The 15,808-nt window shown below is 38.9% G+C and overlaps 1 protein-coding gene across 16 annotated transcripts in view; it reads right to left on the reverse strand.

The window, feature by feature from the left end:
• The window catches only part of EBF1 (EBF transcription factor 1), a 312,537-nt gene that overhangs the window by 64,198 nt on the left and 232,531 nt on the right, over positions 1-15,808 (reverse strand). For all 16 annotated transcript variants that reach the window (XM_080555794.1, XM_080555798.1, XM_080555791.1 and 13 more), the window contains one exon: positions 7,180-7,268. In XM_080555794.1, the coding sequence (XP_080411920.1) occupies positions 7,180-7,268 (89 nt within the window). The remainder of the gene's footprint in view (positions 1-7,179; positions 7,269-15,808) is intronic.

Genomic DNA, 15,808 nt, shown 5'->3' on the forward strand with positions numbered 1-15,808 from the left:
TAAGATATTCTTAATTAGCTTTGTGTTTGAATCAGGAGTTTGGAAATGTAACTAAACAACTCCAAAGAAGAAATAGCTGCATGGACATGAAGGCTTCAGAATTCCGGTGAAGTGGTACATGAGCCTGGGTCTCTCTGCCAGTAAAGCACATGAGCTGCCACTACAGTTGCATACTTCACTGTCTTTAGTATTTGAGATGCACCTTAAAAGCATCGCTTGCAATTCTGTCTGCAGCAGCAGAAATCCTACAAAATGCAGATGACTGACCATGATGTGCAATCTATGACTTTTTGACACAGAGGGGAGAGGAGGGAGAAAAAAGAATATATATATATGTATGTATATATATATAATATATATAAAAGGTTAAAAAAAAGAAACAATTTCTTTACTGCCACCTGCTGGAGTAGACAATAACCCTTTGTCATACAATAACAACAAGCATCTTCACTTAGAGGACAGTTACGGCAAGCATTTAAAATACTGTGATCTCAGACACTTACAGTAGATTAGGATTTTTTATTGGTGCTGTGTTGCCATAACAACATAAAGACAGCAGATGACTTAAGCTAAGCTTGCAAAGCAAAAGGCTGCTCATCTGGCAGTTAAAATGAATACAGTTCACTTCACAAGTTCCCCATATGGACCCTTAGTGTATGGTAATGAGGATACCATATGGTGGAAGAAAATGCACAGAGAACAATTGTGCTCTACTGGATGAGTGAAGTGAGCAGGAAGTTATGAGGAAACACAGGAGAGAGATTTCTATGTGCTCTCTAACTCACGGGTTTCTTTCAGAGCGGGGTTCTCTCTCTTCTTAATCTTCCTCTTAATATATACATGCATAGAAATGACAGAGAAACATATTGTACATTTTGCAACATCATTCATCATAAACTGTCAGCTGTGTTTGTAAATCAGCCTAGTAAGATCTTATAAATTTGTAATTCTTAAAAGGTAAAAGTGCTAAGTTTTTAGACAAAGTGCAGGAAAATTTAAGCACTTCTGACAAGTAGAAACATTAGTGGTAATCATTTTAAAAATGCTTGCATCTTTCTGCCTGCATGTTTAGCTGTAAATAACGCCGCAATGAATAAAAGCTTTAAAAAGGGGAGGGGGGGATGAAGTGGAATAAATATTTTTTATTTCCAAAAGAATAACAAGCAATAGTTGATCAGAACCATATGCACGCTAGATTCTGCTGTAAATGTACATATGCTATACCCTACACTGTACTAACCAGATCCTAAACCTGGTAAGACAGCTTGCTAAAGGCTGCAAAGTCAATTTTGTACTACACATGCTTCATAAAAGATGAATATAAATGCATTAGTTAGACACGGTGAGCTAAATTAGAAGGTCAGGCAGGGCTGGAAGGGCTGAAATATCACACAACCAATGACTGTAATTACTCTTTTTTTAAGTCTATTAAGTGGTGTTGTTCTATCAAGGCTCAGGGGTATAGGACATGAAGTACAAGATAAAGTAATGTGTATTTATTACTCCCACGGGATCAATTTACTAGATATTTTCAGCTCCACAGAGCAAAATACACAAATGCAGCCTTTGTTACTTTCTTCAAACTGTGGTTTGTTCCTTCAAACCTCTGTTCCTTGAAGAGACCATGTTTATCTGTTTGATGCCTTCCTGCCACCATCAGTTCATTGTTGCATTTTAAAACAATAACAATAAAGGATACAGGATGACACAAAGACGAGGATCAGTCGTACAGGATGCTCAAACAAGTGGTTTGAGTTGCTCAGATGGAATGAGCAGTCTAGAAAATCCAACCCCAGGCATGATTTTTACCCCAAGGCAAAGCAGGAATCAGGAACGGAGAATGGCACAGAGCTCCTTGTCATCGTGTTAGCCCTGATCTATTAAAAGTTTTGTCATAGATTCTAAATTACACCATCTGCTCTAATCATTTGCTGAGTAAATGCTGACCCACTTATAAAGAAAACTCAGTGAAATGTGCATGCACGCTGTTGACCTTCAGAAAGGAACGGGCTCCTTGCCAGCCACTTGTATGACGCTTTGCCCTTCAGCAAGCAATGTGGCTGTCTCTCAGCTCTCTCTCGTTTCGGACTCCTCTTTGTGTATTCCCAAAGACACCCCTTCACCTCTGACATGCAGCACCCCATAAGGAGGATACTTCCATAGTAGCAGCAGGCGTTTTGGTCATCTATTTCTCAATAGCTTTGAAACTCAAAACCCGAACTTTGAAAACTGAATATTTTCAATAGGATAAATTGAAAATCAAAACCAAACAAGCCCCTCAGACAACTAACTGCCCAAATTGTTAAGAAATGCAAATATATATATATATATCCAACTGTGAAGGATTTAGTGTCAATCTTAACTCTTGTCTCACATTCCTAAAAATTTTACAGTACAGCACAGAAACCACCAAGCACATCTCATGCCTTCCTTGCTATACAGAAGAACTCCATCAGCTCCTCTTCACATGCCTCCTCTTCCTGCCTACACTCATTATACAAGTTTTCTACAAACCCCTTTGTTACACTGGGTGGAAAACATATAGATATGACTAACTTAGGTTAAAATAGCATGAAAACACAGTATCTTGGGTGAGCAGACAGAGATCCATTCAGGAATTTCCACCAGGTCTGTCTGAAGCAGCAAACCTGAGTTGCTTTGTCTTCATTGCTATTTTAACCTCAGCCAGCAAGCCTAGGCCAACCCACCCACGTTCAGAGACAACCTCTGTTTGTAATATAAACAATTCTCATGTCACAATGGATAAAGGGCAAATCTCTGGGATTTCATAGGGGAAAAGACAACTGCATTTGGCAGTCACTGGTTCCTAATAACCACCTGTCTTCTATTAGTGTCCTAATGAGGAGGTGGGGTATGTCTTGGGGTCTAATGACTGACCAGAGGAAAGGAGCTGAAGGGAAGGTGGAGCCTGGTTACATGTGCTCTCTGCTCAGCGGGGAGGCCCCTGTGTGCTAGAGAGAGGCTCCACTTTCATCTACATGAAGGGAAACCAGAACTAAAGGTCCCTTTCAGGAAGGATGAGGGGTCTCTCAGAGAGCGCATTTAAGCAGCAGACTGGGAGGGAGAGGACGTCAGATCACGGAGGGGGTCGATGCTCTGACATGCTTCTCCAACACAGAGTGAACAATCATGAGCTTAATTTAAATAAAAGTGATGAGTTGTAAGAGTGGTGAAAATGGCAAATAAATTCTAGGAAATTGCATATAAAGAGGAATCGTTGTTATTAAATCATTTAGGATGGATGTGTTTCAAATCTAGCTCACAGTTGAAACTGTTTTACAGCTATAGCTGTGGAGTTCTAACAAAATTACAGAATCTCAACGTATCTGCCAGGGATTTATTTTAAGGATTGTAGGATGGTTACATAAATGAACCTCAATAGATTCAACATGTTGTTGTGATCTGAACTCTTCGGTGATTTCCACTGCAGTTATGTACACAGGAACCAACAACATGTGTGTATTTGCGTGCACATATGCAAAAGTGGGAAACAGGGAGAATGCACATGCATGTGCAGACTTACTCCCCAGCTCCACAGGCAGGCTTTCTGCAAACTGCTCCTCCAGGACAACGATACAATTTCTTAACATTAGCATCATGGTTTTTCTTTTCACTTCTCCCAAGAGACCTCTTGTTTCCTCTGATCTGCCTCCTGTCTGTATTAGAAAGGAAAGACTATACTACCCCGCACACTCCTGGTACTTGATCTCACTCCAAGCTTTGGGTGCTAATCCTACCACCCCTGTACTGCTTGTTTCTCCTCTTGGTGCATGTGTCTGTGCATGTGTGTGTGTACAGACAGGCACATCTGCTAGTGACAACCCTAAACTGGATGCTTTTCCTGCTCTGTACACAAAGGGAATGGGACTCTGGCCCGTAGCTAGCAATATAGCTGAGCTGCCAACATCAGCTCCCACTCCTTCTTCAGAAACTATGTATTGCATTTCTACTTTAAACACATCTCTACTTTTCAACTGTCATCTCACTACGGGAGTACATTCTCCAAAGGAATTTGGCCACTCACTGATGCCAAATTTGGCCACTGGGAGAGACAAAAAAATTCAAAATCTGGCTTTTTTTCTTTGCCTACTTCCAGCAGATAGTTGGAACATTTCAAAAAGTTCATCCCAAGCATGGACACTGAGTGGTTATTAAAGTAGCATTTCTAAACTAGTGGAGATCAAACTTCTGAAATTCAATGCCTCAATGGTTTTAGAAATGCCAGTTGACACAAATATGGCTGTTAGCTCCCAAGCTCTGTAGTAGAGCATGTGCTAACATGCAGTTGGTGGCCTCAACAATTCTCCTTGACTTCAGGATAACTCACACAGCACAATCCTCTTGTTGGTCTTGTTGGGAAGTACTGCATGCCCTTTTGAACACGAACAGTGTATCCAGTTCTGTTTCTTAAAAGATCTCTAACTCATCAGAAATGTTTCAATGGAATAAGAGACACAAACCCTAGCAGCAATTACAGAAATGTGTTTTGTTTTACTTATATAACAAATAAAGTACAAGGTTTTCAGCGAGCAGAAGGCAATGATATGCACTGGCAGGACAATGGGAAAAATGGAAGAAAGGATATTTAAAGCTCTGAGCTCTCCTCTCTGCTGTCTCACTCTGTCTCTCTCATACATTTGCCCTCTCTGCCTGTGGTTCCACTGTGGAAGCCATATGGCTTCCAACTCTTTTCTAAGTAGCCACTGAGAATTGTCTATAGTGGAATACTGCCAAAGCCCTTCCTGGTTTAATGACATGGGGAAGAGCGCTGTGCAGTGCTCACCCAGCACAGAGACTCGCTGCGTCCTTGATTATGATTCTGGAGCCAGCAAGCGATGCTGGGAATTGAACCATCAGTGCCTCAAATGCAGAAGTCGACATGTGCCAACCCCTGCTGCATTCAGCCTCTGTGTGTGGCATATTAATGAGTCTTGAACTTGAGGTCCAACCTTCAAGCTTGCACACAAGGAATTATCCAAAGACAAAAAAAGAGAAAAAGGAAAAAAAAAAAAAAAAAAAGAAAAGAAAAGAAAGGTCTTCTTCATCCCTCTAACCTTGCAAAGATGCTAGTTTCTTCCCTAAGTTTGTTCAGTTCTTTAAGCAGTAACTTTTTCTTTCAGGGCATCAGTTGCACTTCTGCCTCTATAAATACAATTTCTCTTGATTTAAAGACTTGAAAATCTATCTTGAAAAAGTACTCAGAACAAATACATTAAGCCAAAAGGGTATGTGAGGGGACAGATGACTCAGCATTAACCTTCTTTCTCATACCCTATCCATAATACCTGCTAAATATTGGAGTTAGGATATGGAGCTAGATGAAGCTTTCTTCTGCCTGTTTTTGTTTTATGACACTAGATAGCAGAAATGTGTGATTATTAGTGAGGGAACAGTCTCTGTCGAAATGGGAAAAAAGGAGGATGTAGAGCCTCATGGCTACTTTCCCATACCAGAAGAAAAAAGAAAAAAAAAAAAAAAAAGCATTGCTGGGCGACCCCCTCAATGCCATAGGCATCTGAAAGGGAGACCAATACCTGTGGAAATCAGTGCTGCATTTCAGCATCCACGTGCATAACCCAATCTGGAATTGCTCAGTCTTATTTTACTTGAATTTTCTCATTTAGAAACAGAAGCCACAAGCGTTTACTAGTCAGCTGGAACATTGGGTACAGGGAAATTTGCAGCATTTCTTTTGGTCTTGCAGATAGCTGGTACGTGATGAAGGCTGACCTCTAATTTTCTAAGAAACAATTCCTCTCTGTGTGCCTGTTTAGTGACAGAAGCACAGTACAGATGAAAGATCCCCTCCAGAAGGATGCTCTCTTTCTTTGGAAAGGGTTGCACCTCTGGAGGGAAATCTGACAACCTATGAAAGCTGTCCTGCTGCAAATCTGTCCAAAAGTCAGAGAAAGGGACAGCTTGTAGAGGATGAACGGAGCCAATGTAAAATGTAACTCTCCAGGACAGCATGTTTCTGCAGTGGTAAGAGGGAAGGACAACACATCATCAGCCCCCAAACCACACCCTATAGCCTTCCTAAGCAAAGATAAAAGACTTAACACGCCTTTAAAAAATCACATATTGAATTTCATTTCCATCAAGAAATAAAGTAAGTTACAGCGTTCATGATCTCTTCTCACCTTAGAAACACTTTAGAAATGTTAACTAACCAAAGCCCACAACAATCCCCAATAAAAGCCTATGTACAGCTCAGGAAGCTATGGAAGGAAGGTCATAAGATTTATCCAGTCACACAGGCTATCCTGGACGTGCATTATTTAAGGGGTCTGGCCTGAAACATCAGCTAAAGCACTGTTCTGTGTCTCAGGTCTGCAGCAATGAAAAATGAGCAACCCTATTTCAAATACCTCCACTTTTTCTGCAGCATATCTCAAAACTCACCACAAATACTTGTCTGAGCAAGGTGCTCTGAAAGCACAGCATGGCAAAGTAGCAAGAATGGATGTGAGTGCAGACCCAGACAGCATGTTCACAGTATAAGACAGAAGTACCAGAAGCCTCATGAGCTACTCTTTTTTTTACTCAGCTTTTACTTGAAAGAAATCGACAAAGAAGTCTCCCACTTATTTTGATGTGAATGAACACCAAATCATTTTGCTTCACATTGCTCTGATTATTTTAGAGATCCTGAAATACATCAGTACACTATTATTATCTTAAAACAACACATGGTGCAGCAGCACTAGACACATATTCCCTGAAGACCCAGATTACTTGATTTCATCAATGGTGAACTCAAAATTATGCAGGTACTACTGCGATACCAAAACTGAGAAACATCGTTCTGCTATGAGTAAGCCACTCAGGTTCTAAAATACCAACCAAAAATGTGCTCTTTATAACATATTTCAGAAGGCAGAGTAAGATTTGATTTTAAGATAGGCAGGAGTTTTTTGAGTCAACAGTGACTCAGAAAGTCAGAGAAGTCTCATAACGCCTATAATGAAAGTTGCTTGACTGGGCTTCATTGGCCATGCCTCTCCTTCAGCTTAACTGGTTTGGGTAGCAAACCTGGACCATTACATTTACAGAAATACTTGCATTTTCAGGGAAAAATTCAAAAAGGCTTACTTTCAAACAAAAGCATGCAGTAAACAGTTTTGCCATATTTAATAAAATAATAAACTTTGTGCTGACCTTTGGCAAGCGTTCGGGGTCACCAGGGTGCCGGGGGATAACCTTCTGTAACCTTTGGAAACCATAGTCAATGGTGGGTTCGTTCAGAGCTGAAACAACAAACAACAAGGTGATGTGACAAGTGCATAGCAAGCAGGCTCTGTTGCACTGGAACAATTGGCACTGCATTGCAAAACCAAGTAAAGGATCACAGCAAAATCTCCTTTTACTGAAATCAGCACAGACTATGAAGTCTTGGTTCAAACACTGTTTGAGGTTGGTTCTGAGGCTTCGGTTCAAACAGCAATGCAAACCTTCCCCCTTGTGTGCCCATGACAAGGTTGCTAGAAAATTTGTGGATGTTGTGTACACACAATATTTCAAAATAGAAAGCAATTATGATCTCTAAAAGCCATGATGAAATTCATCTGATAAATGCTTTGCACCCTGTGTTTCATGTTGTTTTTGTTTTTTTTCCTCCTGTTTTCATGTTATGAGGAAGATCCTTTGCAATGGGAAGACAAAAGGAGTAACTACTCGGGAGCCTCTCTTGTTCCAGATTCTATGATACATTTCATACGTTTCATGTGCAATGACCATGTATAATTTTGTTGTGAACTACAGACATTTGTCTTGGCAGAGGCTTTATTTTTCACTCATCTAAATGAAGTAAATGACATAATTCCCCTTGATTTCAGCAGCCCAGGTCATACCCAATCAGTGCTAAACTCTTCCAAAAGACCTAATGAATTTAAAAAGACTCATCTTTCCCTGGTCCTTGTCCAGTAAAATGGAGTAGAGAAATGGTGGAGGTAAAACACTTGAATCGTCATGAGAAAGCTGGCCTCTCTGCATTAATCACAGCTCTGACTGTGCCAAGCCTTTAAGCACATGCTTATCTGTAAGCACATACTTAAACCCATTTGATTTCAGCAAAGCAAATTTGAGCATATTATATTTTTCATATGATTGCCTGTAATTACAGGGGACTGCATTGAATGACCTTCTAGCTATATTTCCAGTCATATGATCACTTTAAAACTCAGATGTTAGTGAGACTTCAACATGTGCTTAAAATTTCCTAAGTGCTTTGGTGAACTAGAACAAGAGTCAAGCATTCTCAAGTATCTCTAAACAGCAGCACATCATGACTCTCCCATGCCAGTAGAGACAACTAAACTTTCTACAGCAATTTGTTAGCAATTTTTTTTTTGAGTTCAGTGAAAAAAATGTAGATTTTTTTTCCAATATGAAACTTTATATTTTTAGTCTTTTTTTGGTGGGAAGGAAACCTAACAGTTTCTTGTTGGGGGGGGGGGAGGGCAGGGGGTTGGAGATTCACTTTAGAGTTTTTCTTAAACATATTTTGCCTTACCTTATTAATCACAAAAATATTTTTTGGAAAAGCTCTGCCTATGAAATTATGAAGACATCTTGCACCTTATATTATGGTGGTTTTATTATGAACTTTATTAAGGGGCTTGAATAATGCCATCTGATTCACGCGAAAAGATTAAGCATCAGTGTACCTCCCAGTCTCACTTTGTGTAAGCACTTCTTCGTGGCTCAGCGAGTTACACAGCTCCATCAGTCTCATCAAATGTGGCACAATTTGTCCATATTTCCACTTTTTAAGTGAAGAGCACTTTTTTTTTTTTTTTTCCATACTGCTAACATTAAAGATTGTCAGCCAGACCATACAGTTGTCATGAAAGTAATATCCTGTCCCTGGCTTGTTTTTAATTAATTGCTGTTCCATAAACAATCTCACAAAACTGTCCAGTTTTTAAAGAAACTGTTCCATTTAAACTATTATTTTCTAACCACGTTTCTACAGTGGATAGTCGTACTGGCAACCAAAGGGTCAGATTTTTGTCTTCCTGGACTGTCAGAACATCCCAACTCCAAGAGCAGACCCAGCAATGCCACTGCAAATTGAGACAGAAGGAAGGTGATGCAGGAAAATCCAGATCTACCCAACAGCAGTCAGCCAGAAATGTACAGCTGATGGGGGCTGGCTGGAGGTGCACAGAGTCCAGCAGAATCTCAGCATTTCTCTAATAGCAGAAGTAAATATTCTGAGCATATCTTGAAATGACTCTTACAGTATTATGGTAACACCAGATTAGAAATCTCAGGATGTTACCTTCTGGGCTATTGTCAGAAGTTCTCAGTTACCCCAAAGATCCTGGTGTACCTCCAGTCTTCTATTTCTTTTAATGCATTTCGCTTTATCAGAAATATCTGAATTTGGTCTTTTGTTTATATTCAGGTCATCACATGGAAGGGGTGAGAATAAAGCTTTTCCCCTGCTTGTGCACTTTTCCTTTTTTGAATGGTTGGACCTTTCTTTTATTTTTCCAAGTGTTTCCTTTCACACCCTGGCCACACACTGTCCACTCTGTTTTGTAGTTTTGCAGAAAATATCATGGTACGTGTGTTTGTAAACATCTGATTTCATTACTTTTGAGTTTCCTTACATGGCTTCCTACCGCTGACCCATGTAGTTTAGACCTTCTTCAAATTTTACAGTAAATTAGTTTACTGCTTTTTATATTTATTATCAAAACTACTCTGAGAAGATTAAAAAAAAAAAACACTGTTCTAATTTACATTTCTTTTGCAAATACGTTAGAAGATTTTAGCATGCTTCTGTCAAATGTGTTTCTTCTTTAATTCATTCTGGTTTATGGCCATTTTCCCCTTACATCCTTTGGGAAAGTAGTTACTAAATTCTGCAATATTATAAATGGAGGCCAGTTTTGAAATCCCCCCAGAGATAGCAGTCATTTTCTCATATCTTCCCACACATTCGACACATTTGAAATCCACAGAGTATTTCCTGTGAGTATTTTCTGAACTAAATGACCAAAAAAAAATAAATGTTAATTTTATGGTCCAATCTCACAAGGCATCAAGCATCCTCTGAGAGATATTGAAAACTTTCTGCCTCAAAAACCTTAAGCTTTACTTTAGTTGTGGGGAAAAGGCTGCACACAGCAAATTGCTAGAGTGGGTGGGTCCTGAGCAGTAGTTGTCAAATATCACTCATTAGTCCGTATCCATTCAACCCTTGCAATCTTAGATATAAATTAAAAAAAAAAACAACAAACACTTTACTGCCTGAACATCCAGCCACAGATTGGACAATATCAACCCTCCATTCCTCCATTCCTAATCTCATTTATAATCCAAGTCAAATGCAATTAGTCATATCTCAGAGAAAGAGCCTTGTTTAAATATTTAACCCCAAATTCAGCATGGAAGACACACCAGTTCCTGTGTCGGTAGCTGGCAAAACTCCAAATAAAAGGTTATATTCTAATCTGCTGGCATTGCAGAAAAGCCAGCTCTCAGCCCACCATTCATGGCAGCTAACACACAAGGTGAGATACCAGCTTTGTGCAAGGATTTGTCTCTGTCCCCTGGGAGCATAAGGCTGGTCTCTGCCTTTGAAGTCCATTCACAACAACACTTTTCCCAGTGCTCTAATTCAAAGAACATTTTATTTTCCTTGATTGGAAAAAAGAATCAATAAGGAATACAAACTCGCTGTTTATGTTCTTGACATCCATACATTAAAAACAAGCTAACACATACTGTACTTAAAATGCATTCCCATTACCCTAAATTTTAAAAGTACTATTGAAAGTACTACTAACTTTAAAAACTGTATTAAATTCAAATAGGTCCCAAGGCTAATGGAAGCAATTTGTATACCAACCCAAACTGACTGGCCCACTTTTCAAAATACAGGTATGATAATCTTGCGGTTTTAAAAGGACATTTAAATTGAAAGACTGTGAATTTAGTACATAATTATACCAATAGAACCCTTTAACTTGTCAACTTGTAAATCTAAAAGGCTATCAATCATTTCTAAAGAGGAAATAAACCTTAAAATTCTTTGATTGACAGTGCTTACTTTTTATGTGAAAAAAAAGGAGTAAAGTGGCCAGAAATCCATTTACAAAAGTACATTGTTTTACATAGGTGAGTAAAAAGCCAATAATTACACCTCCAAAAGACATATAAATCAAAGTAAGTACTTTTCCCTCACTTACATATTTTAAGTTGCAGTAAACTTCAGGTAACTTTTTATTAAAATACTTTTCCAAATGCAAAGCTTATTGAAGCCATTAATAGAGTAGCATTTTCATTTAAGCTAATATAATCATTTTTGCAAATACAAGATTTAAGCCATTTTTCTCCTTCCAAACAATAAACTTTCAGCCTGTCTCTTGTGTGAATTAGCTAAAATTACACCCAGGTGTACAAAATCTGTCTATCTATCCTAGTGTATGAGTTAAGGCACAATATTTATTATTCTTACCATTTTATGAATTACTTCTTAAACCCTTGAGGAAGAAGTTTCTTTCAAATTAGACTCTAACAGAATAAACCATGAAGCTCTTTATGCAGCAAGTCTAAAGCCATAACTCCCAAAATCTAAGGCTTTTAATCAAGAAAATGTACAATGCCTATGGAAATAAGGATGCGTATATTATATTCATCTTTTCAAAGTCCAACTTATTTTTCAACAGAAATGCTGCTTACACCTCTGAGAAAAATATTTCCACCATAACTGTAACTTCAAATTCTGCTCAAATAATTTTAATAACTGCATGTAGATAACCCACCATCTTAAAAAGTCTTTCTCTCTCTCTCTTTTTTTTTTTTAACTAGTCAGTGGAAGGCTTTTTTTTTTTTAATATTTCACATAATGAATTCCTACTGTGTCAATAAAGCTTTTGTCGTTAATTGAATGACTGTCTGATGTATCTGAGAGAGGAATTTGTTTCTCTGGCCATGCTGCCAACTTACAGCAGAATGATCGACACTTAATATCAGCAATTAAAAGGACCTGTTCAAATATCGTATGGAATTCGTAGCTTGGGGTAGTGTAGGAGAACTCTTCACTTAGGAAAACTCATTCGGTGAATACAGAGAGTAATTGAATTAGACACATTTTAACATTATTATTCAAAGAAAAATAAACACACTACATAGAAGCATTATGGAAATATTTCAGAACGTAAACCATATCCAGTTAATTTGTTTCCCATGCATTCATGGTTTCATTTATTCCTTTTATTTCTCAGCCCTTGTTTCTTTTTCATCCTGTTTGACCCAAAACCAATGAGAAAGCAGCACTTAGACCCATGAACTTCCCATTTTCTTTTCCACTGGAAAAGGCTGCAAGAGAAGAGAAGGGACTCTACAGGCTCAAATAACAGAAACGAAAAGATACCACAAAAGTCTGAAGGTTACAGACAAATTTGCCTTAGGTCCACAGGTCTATCAGTCCCTATTCCAGATGAGAAATCTGGTCTTGATTGTTTTAAGTGAAACTCCCAGGGAAGGGCTGCAAGTGGGAACTAAATGTCCCACACTGCTTGTTTCTGTGGAGCACCAGAGAGTTGCTGGTTTTCTTGGAAAGACAGAGGCATCACAGGGGAAAGTTTGCAGAAGGCAAGAATAACCTGAAGAAGTGGAGTGCTATAATGGCTGCAGATCACACCATGGGTTGTGGCTAAAACAATGGCATGGAATAAGATTCTTTAAGCTCTACCTTTGTCTGCACAAGAATCTACTTTCTTTAAATTTGGCCCTACAACAGAAGGATGTTTCAAGTCCTGAATTATGATGTCAAAGAGACAGGGCTTTGGTGTCTTCAGCACAGTTGTTTTGAGTTTTTTCCTGTCTGCTGAGAGAATCTTCACCAACACATAAATAGAACTTGACTCTGTGTCCAAGACACAGTTACGTGTCTCAACACCTCATGGCCATAAAAGACTATGAAGAACTCCGTACAAAAAAGCTGCAGCAGACTCATGGCAATGAGGGCCAGGAACAGATTTAACATGTCTGTGCCCAATAATTAAATTAGGCCAGAACATTTGAAGGCACAGAGAATTAACGTTTTAAATAAAATCAAGGGCAGCTAAGGACTTCTTTTCTTCTGGACACGGACTCACCTCCAGCAACTCAGATGCCAACCTCTAGAATCATCTCTCTTCTGATCTGTACTTCTGACTGTATTTCCCCACTGTGCAGTGTGGGGTGCACGTGGCGCCAAATGAGAGTAGTCTCTTGAACGGCTCTGGCTTCTGACTCTCCACTCTTACTGAGCATGGACTTTACAAGGAGACAGAAAGTGGCAGGTCCTGCCTGTTGTAGAGGCAAGATACTGCCACAGAGCTGATCCAGGGTGTTTGCATTTGCTAACAGCCTCTAGCTTCTGCCTCCAGGCTTTGGGCGATTTTTGCTAGAAGCTTCTAACTAACAGAAATAAATCCTTGACTCTGAGAGACAGCTGCCCAGGATAGGACAGGATAGACCATATTTTTATTAAGCTCTCGGTGCCAAAATGTCTTGCTAGGGCCCTGCAGTACAGCAATACTAACAATGGATGATATTAACAAAGCAACATCTTGATGTGGCATGCTGTAAGCAAACCCTACCCTACAACTCTTATGCATAGTGGTCTCTTTTTGCCTGCTATACAAGACAGCAAGAAAAAAACACTTCAAAACCCCATCATCACATATAAAAAAAGTCTGTTTTGCAAATCTCCTTGCAAAGGCTATTCCTTTGTTAATTAAAGGTCGTTAAATGAAAACATGCAAGCATTTGAGCTATTTGTTGTTGTTGTTGTTGTGAATTTGGCTTGCTTTTTATAAAGTTTCCTTTCCACTGACTTTCCCTGGAGTGTTTATTCCCACAAGCAATGGAAAACGGAAGTGGGTGGGACAGCGAGAGCCTGCACAGAAAGGTTGGAGCTAGAAAGGCCCTTCCAGGGCTAACTCAGAATTTCCTTGCTTTTCTGGCCTCACTACTCCCTCACTTAAACATAATCTTGTGCACTGAATTTCCCTTTTAAAAATCTGTGACACAATATCATATTTTTAATTGGAAATAGAAAGAGAGAGCAATATTCAAAATGTAATTGTCATATCTTATTGCCATCTTATGTCCAAAAAGACAACACGTGTATGTACCAAGCAGTAAGAAAAATGTAGAGCCAAGTCAAATAATAAATCTAACACCTAGATCTCTTGAGTTTTCCTAGTGACTGCTCTTTACTTGAACTAAAGATGCAATAGGCCAGCTTTTGAGGCAGCTCCAGTGTGTTCATCAGTGTTATTACAAACATGATAGACAGCGTGATATTTTCTTCCTGATAACAATTTTTCTCCAGCAACTAAGATCCAGAGGAGACATTCCCTGCCCACCTAGCCCAGTCTCTGCAGGCAGTGGGGGTGCTGAAGATGCAAGGAATGCATGTCTTGAGCCCAAATTTTGTTATGAAAGTTATGGAATTAAATTACTTGATCCGTCTAGCAAGGATCATGTGTTGGTTTCTCAAAATACATTAACTCCGAATGTTCACTCTCAGGAACCCACAGCCTGGCTAGGGGAAAAAGAAGAAAAAAAAAAAAAAGAGTCAAACAATTTGTGAGCTTCGCAGTTTCTTCTGTCTCTAACTGCACTGACCTCTTGTCTAATGGGGAAAATTTGAACCTAAGGGAGTCTGAACCAGAGTCCAGTTTCAGGCACTGGAATTTGAACATACCAATTTCAGAACAGGCTCATAGAATTCACTAAGGATATGTATACAGAGGGCCAGGAAATTAATGCATCTTGGTTACTTCATCTAGTCATCTGGGCTAATTGATGCATCTTTAGCAGCCATTATAAAAAGGGAATAAACAGCATTTACATGTGAACATTCTCCTGTGTCAGACACATTCTGGTAATATGTGAGCACGCAGCAAAAAAATTACTGAAAATGCCTAGATCTCAATGGATTACTGCTTCTTTTAAAGAAATGTGCTGTCATACACACAAGCGCAAAAACGCATACAGGCCAAGATTTAAAATAATGGCTGCCTAAGGTTGGCTTTAAGGTCTATATTTAGGTCTACTTAAAAACATTTAAAAAATAGACCCTGTATTTATTTTTAAACTGTTGGCTCAGAAACAGATAGAGAGATGTACCATAGGAAATGCTAAAATGTCACCTCATGTAACCTTTTCTTTCATTTTTAATATGCTTATTTTCAACATTTTTCCTGTGCATGGACTCCTCAGATTCCACAATGTACACACAGATGCCTTTACAATTTTCATAGAGAGAATTTGGGGTGGGGGTATAAGAAGTCGTTTCCTTTTGTTACCCTTCACTAACTCCTTTGAGGTAGACAGCATTGAAAACCATTGTTGTAGCATGTTGGTATTTGGAAGTATTTTCTTTTGAATAGTCCCTCTTTCTCTTTTAACCCCGCTATTTCTCATCTTCTTTTCAGATTATAAAAAAAGATTATCAGGGTATGCAATGCATAAATGAAAAATACAGTGTCCTGCCTGAGCACCAAAGCCATTCCTATTATAAACCATCTTAGCATAATTTGGCTGTTTCTCAAAATTGTAGACTTCTGATGTACAAATGCACTGTTGTCAGAGCAAAAGAATCTTCATGAGAGAAAACTGGAAAAACACCAGCTATCACATCCAAAATGTCTGCAAATGAGATTCATGGAGAAGAACAGGTAGACCTGAATCACAAAAATGAGATGAATTGTGCCTAGGTGTAATGAGCATTGCATTCTCAGAAGAGACTGACCTCTTGTGAGGTTTAATTTAAATC

Source organism: Anser brachyrhynchus (genome assembly GCF_964034855.1).
Source record: "Anser brachyrhynchus genome assembly, chromosome: 14".
Lineage (NCBI taxonomy): Eukaryota > Metazoa > Chordata > Aves > Anseriformes > Anatidae > Anser > Anser brachyrhynchus.